General features: G+C 44.8%; 1 protein-coding gene across 2 annotated transcripts in view; it reads right to left on the bottom strand.

Moving 5' to 3' along the window:
- Positions 1-3,991: 3,991 nt before the first annotated feature.
- The window catches only part of TCP11 (t-complex 11), a 143,664-nt gene continuing 125,269 nt past the window's right edge, over positions 3,992-22,386 (bottom strand). For both annotated transcript variants that reach the window (XM_069238812.1, XM_069238813.1), the window contains exon 10: positions 3,992-5,213. In XM_069238812.1, coding sequence (XP_069094913.1) covers positions 4,981-5,213 — 233 coding nt within the window. In that variant the 3' untranslated portion in view covers positions 3,992-4,980. The remainder of the gene's footprint in view (positions 5,214-22,386) is intronic.

Here is a 22,386-nt window from a genome sequence, read left to right as displayed (position 1 = left end):
CTCATGGAGGAGATTATTCTTTTGCCAAACATTTCAATTTTTCTGGACTCAATCTTGAGAGGAGAGGTGGAAAGACACTTCACATCATGACAGCGAAAAGGGTGCTTTTCTCTGTGGCAGGACCTGGTGGAGAGTCCAGCATCAGGCAAAGTGTCAAGCCCACTGGCACCCTCATACCAGTTGTCCTGATCATATTAGGGAACATAATCATCCCCTTCTTCATAGTTGTTGTCAGTATCCATACTGTAGGAAGCTCGCCTGGTGTGTGGTGGCTACCCAAGGTACTTATACCATATACCAGATCCAGGTAACCCGCTTAGTGAAGTGTAGGCAGTGTCTAGAAGTCAGGCTCTCTAGAGGTAGCTGTGGATGAGCAGCCAAATGCTTATCTAGGAGACATGCATAGTTCATGCAATACCACTGTAGTCACACAACACTTACACACATGAAAGAAAACACTCAGTGGCACATAATTAAAGGTACTTTTTGGCACAGATTATCACAAATCACTTGACAGGTGACACACCCTTAGGAGGTAAGTAATACACTAGCAATCAGAAACAGGCATAGGAAAGGTTAGAAAACAGTGCAAACAGTAATAACCAATAGTGATCCTAGGGGGAGCACAAACCATATACTAAAAAAAAAAAAAAAAAAACATGGAATGCGAACAAGGTACCCCCACCTAGGTAAGTAAAATGTGTAGAGGGAAGCTGGGGGTATTAGAAAACCACAAAGGTAAGTAGCAGGGGTAAATCACTGGATTTTCAAAGGAGGAAAAGAAGGCACCCAGAGAAGACTGCAAGAAAAAAACAGTGGTGGTGAGGTTACAGCAAGGCCCAGGAGGATTCAACACAGGAGGAGGAGTCACAGGAGACCCACAGCATCGCAGAGTCCACATGAGCAGACACAGCACCCACAGAAGTCCCACAGGACGGGGACACAGAAGCCACAGAAGAAGCCCACCCAGCACTACAAAAGTGGATCCCACACCGCAGGAGAACCATGCAAGTGGCTGGTATTTTCCAGAAGGAGTGCTGGGTACTGGAGCTGTATGTCACCTGAAGATCCCTTGGAGGAGACACAAACAAGCCACGGAAGCAGCAAGAGAAGTGGTGCATGGGGGTACTGTCCTGTGTGGGAAGGCAAAGGCTTACCTCCACCAAAGTTGGACAGCTGGCAGAGAGGACCAAGAGGACTACTCCAGACCACCACCTGTGATGCAGGATCCATGCAGCTCAGCAGGAGAGGGGAACCACACAGCCGGTAGTCACTTGTTGTAGGTGCCTTCGGTTGCAGGGAAGTGACTCCTTCACTCCAAGGGAGATTCCTTCTTCTTCATCTTCATCTTGTGCAGGATGAAAAGTTGCAGTCTTCTGAGGATGCACAGTGAGGAAACTGTTGCAAAACTGGCAGGAACTCTGGAAAAAATGTTGCAGAGGAGTCTTCCTTGTGGATCTGCAGCTTTGTAGATTCCTGGAGGCCAGAGGTCGAAGTAAAGGTTGCAGAGGAGTCCTGCTGGAATCTTGCAAGCCGAATCTGAGGACCCACCCAAGAGAGACCATAAATAGCCCTGAAAGGGGGATTTGGTGACCTAACCAGGTAAGCACCTATCAGGAGAGGGCTCTGATGTCACCTGCCTGGCATGGCCACTCAGATGCTCCCAGGGTTTCCTGCCAACCTTAGAATCAAGATGGCAGAACCCAGGGACCCTCCCCTTCCCATTGTCCAGTTTTGCGTCAGAGCAGAGACTGGAGGTCCCTGAACCGGTGTGGACTGGTTTATGCATGGATGGCACCAAATGAGCCCTTTTTGAAGGCTACACTTCCCAAACCAGTCACAACTATTTCCAAAGGGAGAGGGTGTTACCTCCCTCTCCCAAAGGAAATCCTTTGTTCTGCCTTCCTGGGCTTGATCAGATTAAGCAGCAGGAGGGCAGAAAACTGTCTGAGGGGTGGCAGCAGCACCCTGTAAGACTGGCTCTAAGGAGCCCCCAGAGTGCGTGGAATCATACTTCCAATATCTGCAATAGTATTGGGGTATGATTCAGAAATGTTTGATACCAAACATGCCCAGGTTCGGAGTTACCATTAGTAGCTGGACAAGGTAGTGACCTATGTCCAGTACATATATAAAATGGCATCCCCCCCACTCACGAAGTCCAGAAAAATGGTGCTGAAGTTCATGGGGGCCCCTTTGCTAGTGCAGGGGTGCCCTCACACACACAGGTACCTGCACCCTGCCTGTTGGGCTGAGAGTGCCTACCATAGGGGGGGACTTACAGTGACCTAGTGCAGTGACCTGTAGTAAAACCGGGTGCGTGCACCCAGTTCACGCAGACTGCAATGGCAGGCCTGCTGAACCCTTTGCATGGGCTCCCTATGGGTGGCAGAATAAATGTTGCAGCCCATAGGGATCCACTGGAATCCCAAGTGCCCTAGGTACCATATACTAGGGACTTCCATGGCAGAAGCAGTATGCCAATTGTGGGAAGAAAAAAAGGTGTCATTTAGAGGAGAGAGCAAAATTACTGGGATCCTTGTTAGCAGGAACCCAGTAGACACAGTCAAACATACTGACAACAGGCAGAAAATGGGGGTAACCATGCCAAGAAAGAGGGCACTTCCCTACACATAACAAATAAGTTATGTAAAATCTGGGCCCTACCTTGTGGTAAGGGCAAAATATCAGAATCAGGTAGGTTTCCAGGCACGGAGTCAGATAGAAAAATAGGCTGTAAATCTTCATCTGGCATTAACTTCAATGCAGCGGGATCGGCACAGGGGATGGCACCGGAACTGGAGCAGGCCCCAGAGTCTGTACTGACTCTGAAACGGGTCCAAGGGGCGCAGGATGCACCGAGGGCGGACCTACCAGAGGAAGTCCAACTTGAAGGCTCCTATGGATTCTTGGGATCTGAAGGTGTTCCAGAGGGATCCAGTAAAGTGGCAAAAATATGCAGCGCATCCTCCCTGAAGGCATCTACTTGCTATGAGGTCACCGGTTGTCCTGGAAAATCAGAGTGCATCTGGACCAGTCCCAGAATCAGCTCTACAGGTGATGGGAGTGAGACCGAGATACATGCTGATGCCCTGGAGCCCTCCCAGAAACGTGAATGTAGCAGGAAGGAGAGGTTACATACCTGTGGGTCCTAGTTCTGCATTGTAGGAATCTTCTGCCTGAAAGGACACCCGAACACCTTTGAAAATATAGTATTTAATGGAATAAACTTTGTAGAATGTTCTAAAGCCAAGTTAATTTCTAATGAAAATCCAATGTTAGGCTGTCAAAGATGTCATAAAAGGCTATATTTTCAAAGGTGTTCCGAGGTCCATGCAGGCAGCAGGGAATTATTCAGCATTTAGGACTACCAATGAAAAGCTTACAATGCAGAAGGGGCCATTTCCTGCTTAGAGTGTTTTCTTTGACGTTCCCAAAGGCTTCAACAGTGACAACGACGTGCCGTGGGACCAACTTCGGAAGCAGGAAAGGAACCGTTGTTATTACTTCGAATGGTCACGCGGCAGAACCTTCTTATGTCTGGCAACATAGAGTTTGGCTTTGAGGTTCATCTGAGGGCAATTGCTGCAGGTCTTGGAGTCATAAGTCAACCCCAGGCACCACAAGCCCTGCACAGTTTAAACCCTGTGGTTTTAGGGAGTGACATGTCTATTGCACAGTTGATCAAATTTGTTTTGAAAATCTGGTCAGGGCCCAGGGAGAAACTCCGGATTGGAGTCTAAATGTACAGATATGCCCTAGATATTGAAATAATAAGCAGAACAATCCTCTAAAATGCAGCACAAAACGTGTCCCCACAATGATTTTGCAAAAGTCAAAACCTGGAACTTGAAGAGCTCCTCACAATGTGATGTTACAGCAGTCTCATATTTGCCCTATGTTTGTATTTGCTTCCTGGTGCTAAGCAAAATATAGGAAACTCTGAAAAGGAACGGTTAAAACCATGAAGAGGCAAATGAGCAAGGCACTCTCATGAGTCCTCAGACATTTTTATTAGACATGGCAGTGAAATGATCTCATTGTGATTAAGGTAAATTTAACATTTAATCTAGTTTTTGTTCTCCAGGACAAGCCCGACTGAGAAGCAGGCATGGTTATTAGAATAATGGACAGAAGGGAAAACAGGATGTCAGTGGACAATGGAGGTATTCAGAGGTTTGGGTAGTGTGTTTTAACCAAGTGTGTTCATAACTAAAAACTCACAATGACCTCAATTATGCGCTGGTTATTCCAGTGAATTATGCATATAACAGAAAACAATACATATTTGACCTATACAACCACCTTTGGGGAAACGCCTAGGGGAGGGAATGGTGATGGTTCCAGGGGCATTTACAGACCACTTAGGTCACCATTAGTAGTTATGTCACTTTAGGACCATATTGCCATTGTATAGTCATAATACATAGTTGTCTGTTACATCTTGTATCACGCCAGACCATACAGCTGCTGTACTTGCATCTTTGCATCCCTCCATACTATAAAGCGATAAACATGGAAAAAAGGCCTTCCACCTCAAACCAGTAAATGAGGTCACAAAAATACAGCGACAAAGCATCCTACATAAAATTTTGAATTGTGCATGATGACCACAAATTCGAACAGTTATGGGGATATTTAGAATATTTATAAAGGTTTAAAAATGTTCAAGTAAACAAGACTACAGAAATAAATCAGCAGTTACAAAAAAGGACTCTCCCATTTTGAGCCAAAAGCAATTCCCACTAAGTAATTTCACTTAAAAAAAGAGATACAAAATGTCAAAATTGACTAGCAAAGTCTTGAAACACTGGCACAAGGACTGGTGAGAAGATATCGCTCTGTGGCCTGTATAAATACTGACAATGCCACTAAACTGATGAAAGTCTTTAATGTCCCCAGCCACAGGGCACATCAGAAAGGTGTTGTCCTTGTGGGTTAGGAAGGAAAACCATGTGGTAGATCCCATCCAAGCAAGTTCTAGCGGGAATCTATCCCCATCTCAGACTCCATCTCGGGCAGAAGCAGTTTCTTTAGAATTCTTGAGTAGTAAGGCCCAAAAACCAACCGGTTATGGTGAATCACCGCAGTAAAGTGACGGCCAACGTCTTTCAGCTCCTCGTGAATCAAAGCAAGGCCCCCAGCAGGATTCTGAACAGTTTTTTGGTTCGGAGGTGAGAGACAACTCTCCAGAAAAGACATGATCCTTTGGTCTGTATATGATGAAACAACAGAAACTGCAATTAACTTTGAGGTGACAGCAGTTAGTTACCCATTCACCCCAATCTAGAACACATGTACAACCACTCTATTACCCTTCTTCTTTTCATTATGTATCACTTCCAAGTGGTTAGAATAGCTGCACAAAAATATTGGATATTTAAAAGGAGGAGCAGACTCACTCTCATGCTTAAAGAACAGTTACCTACTTGTAATTTTAGTTCTGTTCTAGGAGAATTCTCATCAAAATCATGAGCGATGAATTGTCCTGCCAATGTGCAGGATCCCAGAGTACTTTCCTAAAAAGGTGTATACAAAGGTACACATGTGCATTGGTGCAAAGCTTTCCAGTAGAAAAATCAAATGTCCTTGCAGCCTATTACAGGCTAAAAATTTTAAAATTTCATTTATTTTAGAAAAGGCATCCAATTAATCTAAATAGTCACTATATCAACAAAAGTGACAGAAAAAAAATTTGCTTAACTTTTTTGTTTGAGGAAAAAGAAAGGAAATGGAGAGCAATGTTAGCAGAAAGGCTGTACTATGCATGAAAGCAAAAAAAAAAAATATATATATATATATATATATATATATATATATATATATATATATATATCACTGTGCTTTTAATGGCCTCACCCCTCCGGCTGTGTCCCATCATGCCTCTCAGCTCATTTCACTTTTTACAGACTGAAGAGGAAGCTGGTTACATGGACAAAATGATGTACTCTGTATTGTTCAGGGAGGTGGAAGAAGTGCTAATGAATTTGATGAGGGTTCTCTTTGAAGAGAACTAGGATTACAGGTAACATTTCTTCCTCTTCCAGGTGGTCCTCATGAATAAATATGAGCAGTAAACAGAGTAACAAGCCCATCCCATTAGAAACTGTGAATAAGAAACAGCACTTCTCACCCAAACAAATTCCTTAAATAGGCCTGATCTATTTGAGCATTCGTCCTAGAGTCCAAAGCCCAAAAAATAGTGTTTGTAAATTATCAGTGGATTGGCAGTCAGCAGCTTTATATACTCCTGAAATAAGGGCATTTCTTAACAGAGCTAAAGTGGCAGGCTTTTCCCAGGTTGAATGTGCCTTAGGTTTTCCAGGAAAGGAGCTGATTTGTTGGCTGATAACACAAGAAAGTAGCCAATCGATTGTTTCTTTTACAGCCAAGCCTTTCCTTACAGGACCATCATTGGCCAGATTGTCTCATCTGTTGTCCTTTCCAGACAGAATTTTAGAATCGTGACTGTCCTAAGTAAATAGTCCTTTTTGCTGGAGTGGAAGGGTTTGGGAAAAAGGTTGGTAAAGAGACTGCTAGATTTACATGGAAATCAAATAGTACTGTTGGTAGGAAACTCGGATGGGTTCTCATTACCAACCTGTTCCCCATAAAACACATGTATGGCTCTTGTGAACACAGACTTAATTTCACTTACACTGTAAACCGAAGGGATAGGACCATTCCATGCTAAATGCTGTAGTGCTGTCCTGTGTATTGGTTCAAATAGTGGATCCCTTAATTTTGAAAGCACAATATTCAAATCCTAAGCTAAAAGAGGAATTGTAATCAGAAGAAATACCTTACTAATAACCCCTAAACAATTTTCAATTCAGGCACCTTAAACGAAGAGGTTTGTGAAGGAGATTACTTATATGCGGTGATCACTGCAATTAGTACCTTTATTGATGTAATTCAAAGCACAAACCTTACAAGATGCAAAATGTACGAAAGCACCATATCTTGGCATTGAGAGCGGTCATAGAAAATTTCAAAATGTCCATACATTTTTGTTGACACGTTTGATGTCTATATTGCAAAAATTCAGAAGCCAAACTGGTGTGAGAGATCCTTAACCACCACTGACACGGCCATTCCAAGGCTACAAGTATCATTTTGTCTTGCAATGGTACAGATGATGACTGTAGTTAGTATCTTCATAACGGGGATAAAGCATAGAGACATTTCCCTGACTATTCTATTCAAAGGTCATTCTTAATGGGATCTGGTTAATAGGCAAAGTTTGGACATTTTTGTTGTTTGTGTCCACAATTTAGTTTATTTGTGGATAGTCACTTCCACTGCTATACGCTCTGAGAAACTGTGAGGTCCCAACTCCAGGCCAAAGGAAAAAAAAAACTTGAAATAGAAGAAAATAAGTTACTTACCTGTAACTGCAGTTCTCCAGTCTTCTGACTTCTGGACTTGGTCTCCTTCTTTTGCAGGTCTTCAGGTCTAGGAATCCAGCAGTTGTTGTTTGCAGACTTGGTTGGTTACTGCAAAATCCCAATCACGAGGTGTAATGTGTCCTAAGGAAAATTGCAGTACTTTACTCCTGCTTTTCTGGGCTCTGGGGTGGGGTAATTTACTTACCTCTACTGTATTCTTACTCTCTCAGCGATTCTGCACACACTACACTTTCATAGATTCACATGCTTGAATCATTCCCCGTCGTCGAGATGGGTGTCCCCGGTAATTTAATAAAGCAGTATATATATCACTAGCATAGACTATAATGGCAATGAAAAGGTCAGTTTAATAGCCTATCCATGTCCTTTTTTGAAAAAGTACCAAACTTGAACTATAACCAATCAGGTGACAGCACCCTCTAGAACACTCCCAACAGAGGCTGAGTCCCTCAGATTCTCAAGGACAAGTGGGAATAGATAATCCTGAGCTATAAGGGGAGCCTCTCTGGGGATGTGGGTGGGTGGGTCGCATGTGAATCTATGAAAGATACCAATACTGGAGAACTGCAGTTACAGGTAAGTAACTTATTTTTTTCTCCAGTATTGCATCTTTCATAGAGTCACATGCTTAAATCAGAATAGCAAGCAGTTACTGTATTTGTATATCTTATAGTATTAGCGCAAATAGTGGATAACGTTAATAGGAAATATAATACATTCATACATATTATATACATATATACACATCCTACATTAAAATCTGCATGAATACATAAACACATGAAACCAAAAGAGGAAGTGGTATAGTAAAACCAATCCAACTGCTGTATGATTGCGCTGCGCCGATTCCAGGTAATAATGATGCATGAATAATATGCACACTTTTCCAAGTTGCATCACAATACATCTCCTTCAGAGGTACTTACACAAACAAAGTAGTTGAATTGGAACTGCCCAAGTTGAATGCACCCTACTTTTCTCTGTGAGGGGATTGCTAGTCTGAGTGGTAGAACTAGATTGCAGCTGAAATTCATTCAGTGATGGTTGCCATTGTGACTGGAGCACCCTTACGAGTGTGACTATCTGAGTCCAACAGTTGGTCAGTTCACATGAGTTCTTTAGTGCAATGTAAGTAGAAATTTTAGATATCACTTGATAACTAGAGTATGAATAGACCTCTCCTCTGGTGATGTTGAATTCAGGAGAAACGTCTGAAATATTATATGCTTATTGAGGCAAAATCTGAAGGAACCTTGGGAATAAGTCTGTGGATTGGTTCAGAGAAGAACTAAATTGCCTGTAAGATGCAAGAAGACTCTTGTGTTGATAAAGCCTGCATCTTCTCTAACCTACTTTTCGAGGTGAGCGCCAGTAACAAGACGACCTTCCATGCGAGAAATGAGGTGTGCTCGGAGAATGGGTTCAATAACTCTTCATGAGTTGAAATAGAAGTATGTTCAAGTGCCAGTCCGAGGAAGCAGCCCTTTCTGTAGGAAAGCACTGAATAAATCTTTTATGAATTGTTTGATGATTCTGCAAGAGTAGAAAGTAAAAATGTGATGAACAACCATATCTTGATAATGCTGTAAGGTGTACCTTAACAGACACATGCACCAACTGTGACTGAGCTAGTGATAGGAGATAGGGTAGTTATTTGTCCGATTATGCTAGTAGAGGATGTAGGTTTGATTTTCTGGCGCCAAAGGCAGAAGCTTTCACATTAATGTTTAGGTGTCCTTATCATGGCTTCCTCCTTGACTTGGAGAGCATACATGTGCAGTCCTGAGGAATACGAAGATCTTTGGATTGATGGAATTTAGGAGCTATGCGCCTAAGAGGAGAGAAGTCAGGTCAGGATGAACCGCCAGGCCTTAGTTTATCATCAAAGGTTTACAGAATGTTGGTAGGTGAATGTGGTTGTATTCTGATAGCAGGAGAAACTCAGTGAACCAATGCTGAACCTGGGGGCTATCAGGACAAGAGAACACTGCTTTGCTTTCCTCTTGGTGAAAATCTTTGGTATTAAAGGTATTGGGGAAAAGGTAGATATAGATCCTGGAGCATCTGTCAAAAGGCATTCTACCAAGATCCTGGATGTGGATGCCAACTTGCACAGAACTGGCAATTGCCGGTTTCATTTGTTGCAAAGGGAGGTAGAGCCAGTTTGCCCAGAACAAGAAGATCATGCTTTGAGCCGAATGATCAAACTCTCCTTCTTGGAGGCTGTTTCCAGTTTTCTTTAGCATGTCTGCTATGGGATTTCTAGTCCAGGGATTATGTTCAGCCCGAAGAGTTATCCTGTGTGTCATTAGCTGACACCAAATTTCCTGGTCTTCCTTAGACAGTGCCATGGATCTTGTGCTGCTTCGTTTATTCACGTATTGCATGCTGGTAGTACTGTCCGGAGACTCTGCTACATTGAGAAGAAACTTTGGAGATTGAACAGCTGGCTTTGAGATCTAGGTGAGTGATCTGTATGCTCTTCTGGAGCAGAGACCACTTTCCTCGAATTAGAGGTTCTGTAGATGACTGGCCCAGATTTCCAGGGAAGTATTTGTAGTCTAAGACTACCAGACTAGAGCGTCCATCACCTATGTGAAAATTCATCAGGCCCTCAAATTATTTGTTTGATTGAATCTATTGTTTTTGCAGCTGCGCCTGTAAGGCATATATTTTCAGGCATTTTCAGATCCCTAGTGATCGCTGAGGACCTGACGCCCAAAAGCTAAGTGAACAGAAAGTATCATCTTTGATGGAGGAGTTGATTATCTCTGATAATTCACAAGGAGACAGCCTGTGAAACAACTTTAGGCAAGCCTCTGTGGCCTTGGATGCTTGAAATGCCATTGGTGCTTTTATCAACGAGTTCTCGAAGCTGGGGAAAACCCTTCCTGAAAAAAGCTGATCTGAAGCCAAATGGAAGAACTATGATGAGTGGGAATGCAAAAACAAAAATATATATCCTGTGCTTAAGGGGACCATATAAAAGAGTTGTTTCCGGAAATACTTGTTAATTTCTGGAGGTGTATGCTGGATGGACACTATGTTGTTTTCTGGTTTATGAGGCAAAACCAAGAATAGAAGCCTCTTTCTTGCTGAGAATGTGGGTTTCTCTCTATAGACCCTTTGGTCAGACTAGCTAGCACTTCCTTCCGAAGGTAGATGGCGGAATCTGGGTGAACTGCAACATATCTATATGTGATGAGATCCAGCACTTATTTGTCCGTTGCTATTTTCTACCAAAGATGACATTTTTGGAATGGTTTTTCCCACTGGATGGTGTAATCAGCACCAGAACTTTGTCACTGTAGGTAAGCTAGCCTAAGTGCTACTGAGAGGGTTGCTAAGTCAGATACTTATCAATTGATAATTGTCTTTTTTGGGTCCCTCTAAGGATTGTTTCATTCAAAATTGTAATGCTTCAAAAGATCATGCAGTGTCAAGAGTCACCGTTGAGTGCTTCCAAGTAGTCGTCAACAAGCATATAGAGCGTCGTCATGGTGCTATAAAATATTAGATATATTTGTACCTCAAATTTTTTAAATGTTGTGGCCTTGATCCATAATATCCAAAGGACAACTGACCCTGCCAGTTGTGGGAATACTATTGAAGCATTATCTATCGCACAAACTATGCTGACATCTCACTCCGCTACCGCAGCGTTGTTCATTTTTTTTTTTCATCTCCCGGCAAACATTTTATTTACGTGGCCATGCCTGACCACATCTGGTGGCTATACCTGCCCGTATTACCAGTGAATTGGCAGCCCGTACAGTAGTCTGGACCTAAATGAGAACTCGTCCTTGGTGGTTAGGAGGAATTATGAATGATAGGGTTTTCCATGATGGTAATTCCTCCTGGATATTTGAGCAATTGGAATAGGTTTTACAGCTTTCCAATTTAAATTTATGAAGAAAAAACAAACTAATTTCTTGCTTGCTATAGGAAACTGGAAGTGTTTGGCCGCTCGCTCCGAAGGGTATGGAAAACCCAAAATAAATCTGGTGGGGAAATCCACCAGTTGCGGCTGTAATATGCTCTGAAGCTCTAGTATGAGATACATGGACCTGACCCATTCTCTGCAGTTGGAGTTGGAGTGGTGTAATTGCTCCATATATTGCTCCTCAATTTATTGACTGTTGAAGACATGCTTATATTGGTACCTCAATGCTTGACACTAAATTATTCTGGATTATGTGTTTTTTGCTCTTGTTGACAATTACATGTTTTCGATTGTGATCAAGTTCGACGAGGCAGATGTAAGAGACTAGGCTCATGCAGACAATGTTTGTTGTTGACGAGGCCTCAGTCACAGACTAGGCCTTTGTAGAGGATGCAGTCATAGACAAGGCCGACGTTGACAAAGCATACAGGGACAAGGCCATCGTAGATGTGGTTCCGTAGACTAGGTCAATGTAGGCGAGGCCGTAGTAGTAGACAACCATCAGAAGAGGCTGTCGCAGATGAACATCGTAAATGAGACTGTCACAGATGACTATCATAGAAGAGGCCATCGTCTATGACCGTCATAGACGACCGTCGTAGATGATACTGCCATCATAGATTAGGCTGTCACACAGAACCATCATAAATGAGGATGTTATAGATTACCGTCATAGATGAGGATGTCATAGACAACCGTCATAGATGAGGCTGTTGTGGATGACTGTCGTAGAGGAGGCTGTCGTAGGCGTACATCGTAGATGAGGCCCTCGTAAGCGATAGTACATGACCATCATAGGTGAGACCACCGTAGATGAGGCCCTTCATAGATGAGGCCATCATAGACCAATGTAGATGACTGTAGATGACCGTCGTAGACGACCGTCATAGGTGAGGCAGTCATAGATGACCATCGTAGATGAAGCCATCTGTAGAAGATGCCATCATAGACGAGGCCCTTCATAGACGTGGTAATAATAGTCAACATTGTCAACCACCTTAAAGTAATTCCTGTGAATGGCGATTTTACAGGCTGTTTTCAGATGCCCCATTGTAAGGTTAGGAGGGTTTCTCTGATGTATTGTCAGAGTTGAAGGGGGAGTTGAGGGTCTTTTTCCACTTTTTTTCTTTCTCTCTGTGAGAAGTGCCTTATGAAGACTCATGGTAAGTCTTTTTATGGCTTTTGTGTGTGCCTTCTGGAGAGCCTGGCGCAACGTCTGCCTGTGACTCCTAATGTGAGGTGAAGGAATCCTCACTGTCCTCATTAATAGTGAGGGATTTAAGATTTTATAATCCCAGCCAGTAACAGCCTCATCTCTCAAAACATGAGTTTTTGAGGAAAAGGTTAGACATATTTATGTAGTCTTTACCTTGTTTACTTAGAGAAATGAAACAGGAAATATAATCTTTGATGATCCAAAAGAAGTAAAAGCTGAAGAACTGAGCAGAGCTCAGGGAGACTCCCTTCACACAACGTGCAGTAGAAAATCTGAAGGACTCAGCCTCTGTTGGGAGTGTTCTAGAGGGTGCGGTCGACTGATTGGTTATAGTTCAAGTTTGGTCCTTTTTTTTAAAAAAAAAGGAAAAAATTAATTTAAAAAAAGGACATGGATAGGCTATTAAACTGACCTTTTCATTGCCATTATAGCCTATGATAGTGATATATATACTGCTTTATTAAATTACCGGGGACACCCATCTCGACGACGGGGAAAGATCCAATACTGGAGAAATTGTTCTTGCCTACATCTAATTGTAGAAACCTCTTGAGGCTTGTGATTGGAATGGTAAAGTAGGTGCCTTGTAAATCTAGGGACACATCCAGTCTCTCTGATGTAATTGGGAGTTAATCTGGTGCACCACAAGCATTCTGATTTTATTTTTCAGATCCATCTGTTTATTAATCTGAGGTGAGAGTATGGGTCTCAATTCTCTCTTTGGTCCTATATTTTAAACCCTAACAGAATGGGAATAAATTCATGTTACTTTTTGGTGAGTCAGGGCTCTCTCTACTGCCTGCTTTTGAAATAAAGTGTTTGCTGTTCCCCCAAAGCAAGTCTTTTGTTTTTTATTTAAACTTAATTATGTTGCCATACCGTACATAACAAAGACAACCAACCGGTTCTCGGGAGGAATGACTGAACATGTGTGGTGCAATGATTACAGCATTAAACTATAAAGATGGACAACACAACAATAGCATCGTATATGAGAGGAAGGCCATGCTGTGAGAAGGTAGCTAATAGGAACTGAGGGAGATAACAGAAGGGAGAGCATCAGTACCCACAAACAGCAAGGTGCACATCACAGGGGCATTAGGCCTGCCAAGTCACTAACCATGTGTGGGGTGTGTCAATCGTTAATAGATAGCTCCTTAAGCGTTGCCAAATAGATTTAGGTTGGGATGTGGGTGGTTGAAGAGAAGTGTATATTTCACTGGTGCTGTTGCAGTAGATGAAGCTATGGAGCCAGGCCTCTACTGGGTGAGGAGGATGGGGGCGAAGGGGTGCAGGGGAGTTTGATACCTAAATGAATGGCAACCGCACACTTGGCTAAGAGTAGGGCCATGGCTACGTAGCACCAGACTGATTTGAGAATAATCGAGAACATAATATTCCAATAAAGCTATGAGGGGGCTGGGGTCCATGCTGATGTCAGTCAAGAAAGCTAGTCGGGTGAACATGTTCTCTCAGGATTGAGCAATAGTGGGGCAAGTCCATGTGAGGTGTGAGAAGTCCGCCGTGGGAGAAGGGCAAGCTCGGGAGCAAGTGTGGTCATTCTTATCCAATGTTTCAGAGGGTGGTTTAAGCGCAGCGTGGAAACCTGAAGTGTATATGTTTGTGGCAATGGTTCATTGTGACTACACGAAACTAGCCCCTTGTTGCAGTCACCACCCCTCCTCCCAACATTTTGCCTGATATTTGATGCTAACTTGACTGAGTGTATGTTAGGCCCCAGCACCTGTGTTCTTTCCCTAAAATGTACCATTGCTTGCACAACTGACACACAGCTAAGTTCCTTGTAAAAGGTACCAGTGGTACCAAGGGGCATGTGACCAGGAAGGGTCCCTAAGGGCTGCAGGTGTACTGTGCCACCCTAAGGGACCCCTCAGACACACATGCACACTGCCATTGCAGATTGTGTGTTTTTTTTTTTTTTTTTTAAAGATCTCTTTTATTGCTTTATAATTGCATGAAAACACATACAGAACAAAATAACTTCCCAACTTTTTGTAACCCCCTCCCCCTCCCTCTCCCTCTCCGCACTTCCCTTCAATTATACAGAGGTGTTTGTTCGGTTCACAAATAAGTCACTTATTTGGTCTCTTGTACGATCTTCTACTGGAATATCTTGGTCAACTATACCTGATCTGATTCTGATAAATTTGCCTCTGCATCAGAGTTAGAAGTGTCAGGTGTTCTAAAATTGTCCAGTATCGTGTTCCAATGCTGAGCATTGTCTCTAGTTCCTAGGCCCCTGAGTGTTTCCCTTAGTAATACTGTCCCTTCAGTTTCCGCCCACTTGATTAATGCATTTCTCCAACGATTTATCTCTGGGCCCTTCGGATCTTTCCAGTGTGACGTTATTTCTCTCCTTGCTAGTATCAGAGCCAGGTCTATGAATCAGTTTGTGATTTTATGCTTGCTGGGGCGGGGGAAATCTCCCAAAACCGCCACCATGGCTGATCGGGATAATGTTCTGCCCGTGCAAGTGGAGAGTGCCTCAAATATCCCCGTCCAGTAGTCCCCGATTAGTGGGCAACTCCAGAGCATGTGCAGCAACTCTGCTGCTAGTTCTGCACACCGAGGGCAGCTGGCATTTTCTACACCATAAATCTTTGATATCATATATGGGGTTAAGTAAGCTCTGTGATAAACATATATGTTTATTAATTTAAACCTGGCATTTCAGGAAACTGTATATATGTGTGTGGTTATTCTGGTCCACTGTGCGTCATCTATTGTAACATCTAGTTCCCCCTGCCATTTGGTCTTAAGTTTATTTAAGGGAAGACATATGCTGGTTAGTAGAGATGTATATATCCCGGATATCAACTTCCCTTGGTCTCCTATAGTGCATATTTGGTCACAGGTATTATGTCTGGGGGGTTCTTCTAGTCCTGTGCCCCATTGTCTACGAAATTGCGTTAAAGGTTAGGAACAGCCCTGGTGGTATCTGGAACCTTTCCTGCAGTTCTGCATAAGTGCACAGTTTCCCATTATTATATAGAGCCCCTATGGTGTCGATCTGAAGTGCCATGAGTTGGGTGATGCCCCTTATCATATGATTTCCTGTGATGGTTCCTATACAGATCAGGGGGGCCTCTGGTGAGTACCGTGTTCTGGTATGTGTTTGTTTTAGGTATTGTTCCCAGCAGCGACGCGATGCTTCCCATTCTATCGGCAGTGGTTTATTCTGTTTCTTGGGGTTTAGTAGAATGCCCAGAATTCTATTGCGGGAGCAGTGGGAAGGGGCTCTCAGTGCTTCCCCCACTGGGGGTGCTCTGATGAATCGTGCCAGCCATTGGAGTTGGCTCGCCCAATAGTATAATTCAAAGTCAGGAACAGCCAAACCACCTTCTGTTGTTGTTCTTTGGAGGGTGCGAAATGCTATCCTTTGTCTGTTGGTTCCCCATATAAATCCTGTAATCAAGGACGAAATTGTTTTAAATACCACCCTCGGTATAATGAGTGGGATGGTTGCGAAGTAATATAACATTCTAGGTAATACTATCATTTTGATTAGTGCAATTCTCCCAGTGACCGCTAGCGGAAGTGTCTGCCAGAATATCATGCTGTTTTTGATACTCCTAATCGTCCTCTGAATGTTCCCTTCTAGTAAATCCTCAGCGGAGTGATAGATATTGACCCCTAAATATTGGAATGTGGATGGGGACCACGGTAGACCCCGATTGTCCACTGGTTCTTCGATACCTCTAGTAGCTGGAAAAATGGACTTCCCCCAGTTTATCTGGAGCCCAGATGCAGCCCCAAAGTTGTCTAACATTGTCATTGCTCTAGGTAGATCGGTCTCTGCGTTCCGGAGGAAGAGTAACATGTCATCCGCACAGAGAGCAATATGATGCGTCCATGCATTGATTGTAATGCCTTCGTAGAACCTCTGGGACCTAGCTGATTGGACGAGAGGCTCAACTGCCAACGTAAAAAGCAAAGGTGATAGCGGGCAGCCCTGTCTTGTACCCCTACCTATGGCAAAGGAAGGGGATATTGTACGGCCAGTGCGTACTCTCGCTGTGGGGTTTGTGTAGAGAAGCCTCGTCCATTTGACAAACCCTTCTCCTAGTCCTAGCTGCAGCATCACTCGTTCTAGGTAGTCCCATCCTAGGCTATCAAAAGCTTTCTCGACATCTATTGAGATGATTACTGCTCTATTTGCGTCAGAGGGCAGGGCATGAAGGAGTGAAATCAATTGACGGATATTTTGGGCAGTGCTTCGCTTTGGGATGAATCCCGATTGGTCCTGATGGATTAATGAGGACACGTATGGTAGAAGTCTGTTAGCTAGTACCCTGCTTAGTATTTTATAATCTAAGTTCATTATTGATAGTGGGCGGTATGATCGAACTTCTGTGGGGGGTTTGGTGGGTTTCAGAAGGGGAATCATTATGGCCTCTGTAGTGGAAGGAGGCAAGCTGTTGTTATTCCATGCCTCTGCATATAAGATGCTGAGCTGGGAGGTTAATGAGTCCTGATACGTAAGATAGAACTCCAAAGGGAGACCATCTGCTCCCGATACCTTGCCCCTTGCCATACTCTGGATTGCAGTCTTTATTTCTGTAAGCGATATGGGAGTCGCCAGGGCTATTCTATCTTCCCCTTTCAATGCCGGCAGGTTGACGTTCCCCAGATCTTGTAATTGAGCGTCGTTGAGTACTTCGGTGGGGGGCGCATATAGCTCTGAGTAATATTTAAGAAAGGTGGCATTGATCTCCTTCTGTCCATATACTTTAATACCCGGGGTGGTCTCTAACTCCACCACTATGGTTTGATGTTGGGGCGGTTTGGCCAGCCAGGCCAGTAGGGCACCTGCTCTGTCGCCCTCTGTATGTTGCTTCTGCAAGAATTGTTTGTAATCAAAGCAAGACAGTCTAGTGTTAGTTTCTATTATTCTAGCCCTTGTCTCTTCTAGTTGTGTTGAGAGGTCGGGTTGTGTTGGGTGCCTATGTTCGAGATGCCTAAGGGAGTTCTCGAGATCGGTTAGTTCTATCTCTAGCACCTTCCGTACTCCCACAATTGTGCTAATACAATATCCCTTGATCACTGTTTTAAAGGAATCCCATTCGACAGATCTGGACAAGGCAGTTCCAGCATTGTTCTCGAAGAATCTGCGTGCCCAGTTGGGCTCTAAAAGCCTCGTCTTCAAGTGACTCTGCTCTCAGACGCCAAGTGGGAATCAAAGGTCTCTCGCCGCACCAGGCCAAAGAAATCAATAAGGGATTATGATCTGCAGATTGTGTGTGTTGATGGGGATACAAAAGTAAAATCGACATGGCATCCCTCTCAGAGTGCCATGCCCACAAACCAATCCTGTGGCATAGACAAGTCACCCCTCACAAAGGCTTTACAGCCCTAAGGCAGGGTGCACTGTACCACAGGTGAGGGCATAGCTGCATTAGCAATATGGCCCTACAGTATCCAAGTCCATTCTTAGACATGGAAAGTGCAGTGTGACCACATTGAGTACATGGGCTGGGAGTTGGTCATTACGAACTCCACACCTCCATAATGGCTTCACTGAATACTGGGAAGTTTGGTATCAAACTTCTCAGCACAATAAACCCACACTGAAGCCAGTGTTAGGTTTACTGAAAAATGCACACAGAGGGCATCTTAGAGATGCCCCTTGTATTTCACCAAACCCTCTAGTGTAAGGCTGATGGGTCTGTGCCAGACTGCCACTAACAGACAAGTTTCTGACCCCATGGAGTGAGAGCCTTTATGCTCGCTGGGGTCAGGAACAAAACCTGCTCTGGCTGGAGGTGCTTCACACCTTTTCCCTGCAAGAACTGCAATACTTTGCATGAGCCTCAAAGGCTCCCGCCTTGTGTTATAGTGCCCTAGGGCACTCCAGCTAGTGGAGGTGCCCACCCCAGACTGGGCCCCACTTTTGGAGTCAGGTCCAGCAGGAAAATTAGTAAACACCAGGAAGAGTGTCCACCCCAGCTGGGACCACCCGTCCTGGCAGAATCTTCCATCTTGCTTTGGAGGACATTAGCCAACAGGATTAGGAATGTGCCCTCCTCCCCAAAGGGAGTGGGCACAAGAGGGGTGTAGCCACCCTCGGGGTCAGTAGCCATTGGCTGCTGGCCACTATAATGCCCCTAAATCCAGTATTTAGGGGCACCCCAGAACCTTGCTCCTCAGATTCTTGGCGACCTAACAAGAAGGACTGAAGAGCCGCACCAGCAGAGAGGAGTCCAGATGACAAATAACTTGGCCCCAGCCGTACTGGCCTGTCTGCAGCTTCAAAGACCCCTGCTAAAAGAAGACGACTCGTCCCGCAGGACCAGCGACCTCTACAAAGCCCCAGAGAACTGCCTGCCTACCCAAGGACCATGATCTCCCGAGGAGAGCGGCCCAGTCCACAAGAAACCTTCTAAAAGGACTCCAGAGCCTCCCCGGATCCACGAGTCCTGCCCACTCTGCACCTGCACCTGACAGCCACGGCCAGAGCCCAGGAGGCCGACCAGTCCAGAGAAAGTCCCCAGGTGATTCCAGCCTCGAGTCCAGCCTGGGTTGGCCCCTCCTGGCCAACACGACAACGCCTGCGCTGCCTAAATCTGGAGAATCTCCCTGACCGCAACTGGATCAGATGAAGATTCATGACACCTAAAGGCATCCCCTGCATCTGCAGCCCCCTAGCCTTGGGGAATCCAACTGACAGTCCAGTAACATCCAGCATGCTTCTCTCCTACCTATCCAGTCTTTGGTGCTCTGCAACTGACTCCCTGGACCCATCCTACAGCATCTTTGGGTATCGCAGGTCAGTATAGCATCCCCCTTTGCAGGAGTTTAACAAGTCGGTGCCACATCAAGCATGTTGTTGACAGTCTTGAGGGTGTGGGTGTGGCTGGGGGGGTGGGGGGAGGGGGTCAGAGGAGTTAAGATCCTTCTCGGGTATGGCATATGGCAGACGAGCGTCTATGTGATACCAATAATGTGCGTTGTGGCATTGTGCAGCCAGGTAATACAAGTGAAAATGAGGAACTCTGAATCGGTCCTATTCAAAAGGGAGCACCAGGACGTCTCAATGAATCCTTGGTTGCCTGTCTGCCCAGACAAACCGTATCCGTAAGCTCCTAAGGGATGAGAAGGAGTTGGTGAGAGGGATACGAATATTATTTAATAAATACAAGAAGTGGGGAAGGACCACCATCTTAAAGTTTGGGAATACAGCCCGCCACTGACAATGGCAAGCAAAGCCACCAGTCAAAATGCATCACTAATTTGTCAAGTGCTGGGCCGTAATTCATGTGTAGGACCTGCTCCTTGTCTCGGTGTATGTACACACCGAGATATATGACCGAGTCAGCACACCAATGGAGTGGGAAATCAGAGTTGGCTGGGGAAGGTATGGCAGTTAGAGGGGACAGCTCTGATTTTGCCCAGTTAATGCAGAGTCCTGAGCGAACAATCTTGCGTAGGAGAGGATCCAGGTTGTCCATGGGGTGGCGAATGAATAAGAGAATGTCATCCGCGCAAAGCAACATATGTAGTGGGCCAGGTTTGAATTGTAATCCGCTATGGAGGGGTTTGCCCTTGTAGATGGTGAACCAGTGGGTCCATGGCTATGATAAATATTAGTGGGAAAAGGGGGCACCAACGGGGGGGGGGAGGGGAGAAAAGGGGGCTGAGATGAAACTGTAAAGTCAAATGCGGGCTGTAGGCTGCAAGTATAGCAGCATAATCAATGATGTTAAGATGCAGGACATTCCCAATGTGAGTAGGGCTGCAAGTGAAAATTGCCATTCAAGTGAGTTAAATGCATTTTCAATGTCGAGTAGAGCTACCGCAGCTGTGGCGATGGGTTATATCTGGTTCAGTCCTGCGAACATTGTGCGGAGACTGATGGATGTAGATCGTGTGGGACAAAGCCTGATTGGGCCGGTGATATGATTTAGTCCATCAACAGACAGACGCATGGCCACAAGTTTAGCCAGTATCTTATTATCGAAATTCAACAGGGGCAGGGGTCGGTAAGAGCTGCATAGCCCGCAGTCTGTCTGGCTTGGGCAGTAGTGTGATCACTGCTTCATGTACAGTAGGGGGCAAGACACCCATTTCCAGGGCTTTGGTGTATACAGCTAATAAGTGTGGCGCCAGGATGTGCTTGTATACCTTGTAAAATGTGCCTGTGAAGCCATCTAGGCCAGGGGCATTGGATCTGTCCAGGGTGTCACTGAGAAATTGTTGCTGAGCCGTAGTGAGCCAGACCATGGCCACTTCCTCCAAATATTGAACCATTCCAGAGGTGTCATGACAGTGTTCTGGTGGTGTAAAGTTGTGTATAATAGGGAAGTAATTCATCGGGAATATCCTTTGGGTCGTAGATATGCATGCCGTCAGCCGCCAGTAGTTCAGGGCAATAGGAGAAGGAGCTGGGAGGTCTAAGCAGGTGTGCCAGGGTACGTCACAAGTATTGGCCTTCACCATATCAGCGAGCTCTAGCGTATTTTCCTAAGTAATGTGACCCTCATTCTGCCAGGTCGCTAAACTCCTTCATCAGGGCGGTTTGTTTCAGGAGGTGAGGGCCACCAGAGTGAAGTGTGTCGGCCTAGTCTAGCTCCAACAATGCGGCCTCCAACCAGGTAAGACTATGTCCTTGAGGAGCCCAGAACATTTTGATATGCAGATGCCCCTCGCATAGTCTTGGGTAGCCCATGAGGTTGCTGAGTCTTTTTTAAAGTCAAAGTACTCCATGATGGCGGTACAGAGCTCAGTATGGAATATAGAGTCATGAAGTGCGATCTCAGAGAATCTTCATGAATGTTCATGTTCTCTCACCTGGGGAAAGGAGCAGGTCATCCTATCCGGGGAGTGGTCAGAGAGGATGTGTGGTAGGTGGGTGATGGCGCTTATCAATGGGACAACACAGAGAGACACTAGCCAATAGGCAAATGCATGACCATTATTATGAGGAGCTGATTAAGAAGTGTATGCTGGGACTGAGGGGCAGCGTAGTGAGTAGGCATCGCACATGTCTCATAGAACGTGAAAAGGAGCGAGGCGGTATCAAGCCGTGGATCTAAGAGCACATTGAAATCACCACCTAGTACAATGTGATCTGCATCCATGCGATCGAAATGGGCATTTGGGCATTAAGTATCTGAAAAAAGTTGACATTGTCCATGTTTGAGGCATACACATGTGCCAGAAGTATATTCACACCGGTAAGCATGCCCGCAACCAGTATAAATCTAACTTGGTCATCTGCAGAAGTGGAATATGGGTGTAAAGGCTCTGTTTGTGGATGAGGATACGCACCCCTCGAGAATAGGAGCTATAGCTGGAGAAATATTGATGGGAGCCCCAGGGAGCAGCGAACGTGTAGGTGGAGTGCGGCAACAAGTGGGTTTCCTGAAGGAAGACTGAGTTATACCTGTTCAGATACTGTACCCATTTACCCTTACGTAGAAATTACTGAATCCCTTAATGTTCCAAGAGATGAGTGATGTCTAGATTGGTCCTCCCTTGATATGTATTACTCATCCTCTATATAAGCATGGATAGGTAAATACTGCAGTATACAAGGCATGGATACATGCTAACCAAACAGTAATCAGTGACAACATTAAGAATACAATTTCCAACACCCCACCCACAATTGGTGAGAACGGGCCAGGTGAATTCCCATGATGAGGACAAAAAAAAGGTAGTTGGAGTGGTTTGGCCATTGTGGGGAGGAACACTATGGTGTGGCCCTATGGGACTAATAATGCAACAAGCAGTGCGAAGATGACCAGTGACAATTGAAGAAATGTGTGTGACACAGATGCAGTTAACCAGACACAGGC

Source organism: Pleurodeles waltl, chromosome 6 (genome assembly GCF_031143425.1).
Source record: "Pleurodeles waltl isolate 20211129_DDA chromosome 6, aPleWal1.hap1.20221129, whole genome shotgun sequence".
NCBI classification, from domain to species: domain Eukaryota; kingdom Metazoa; phylum Chordata; class Amphibia; order Caudata; family Salamandridae; genus Pleurodeles; species Pleurodeles waltl.
The sequence above is the reverse complement of the archived record's forward strand: the minus strand, read 5'-3'. Positions and strand labels throughout refer to the sequence as shown.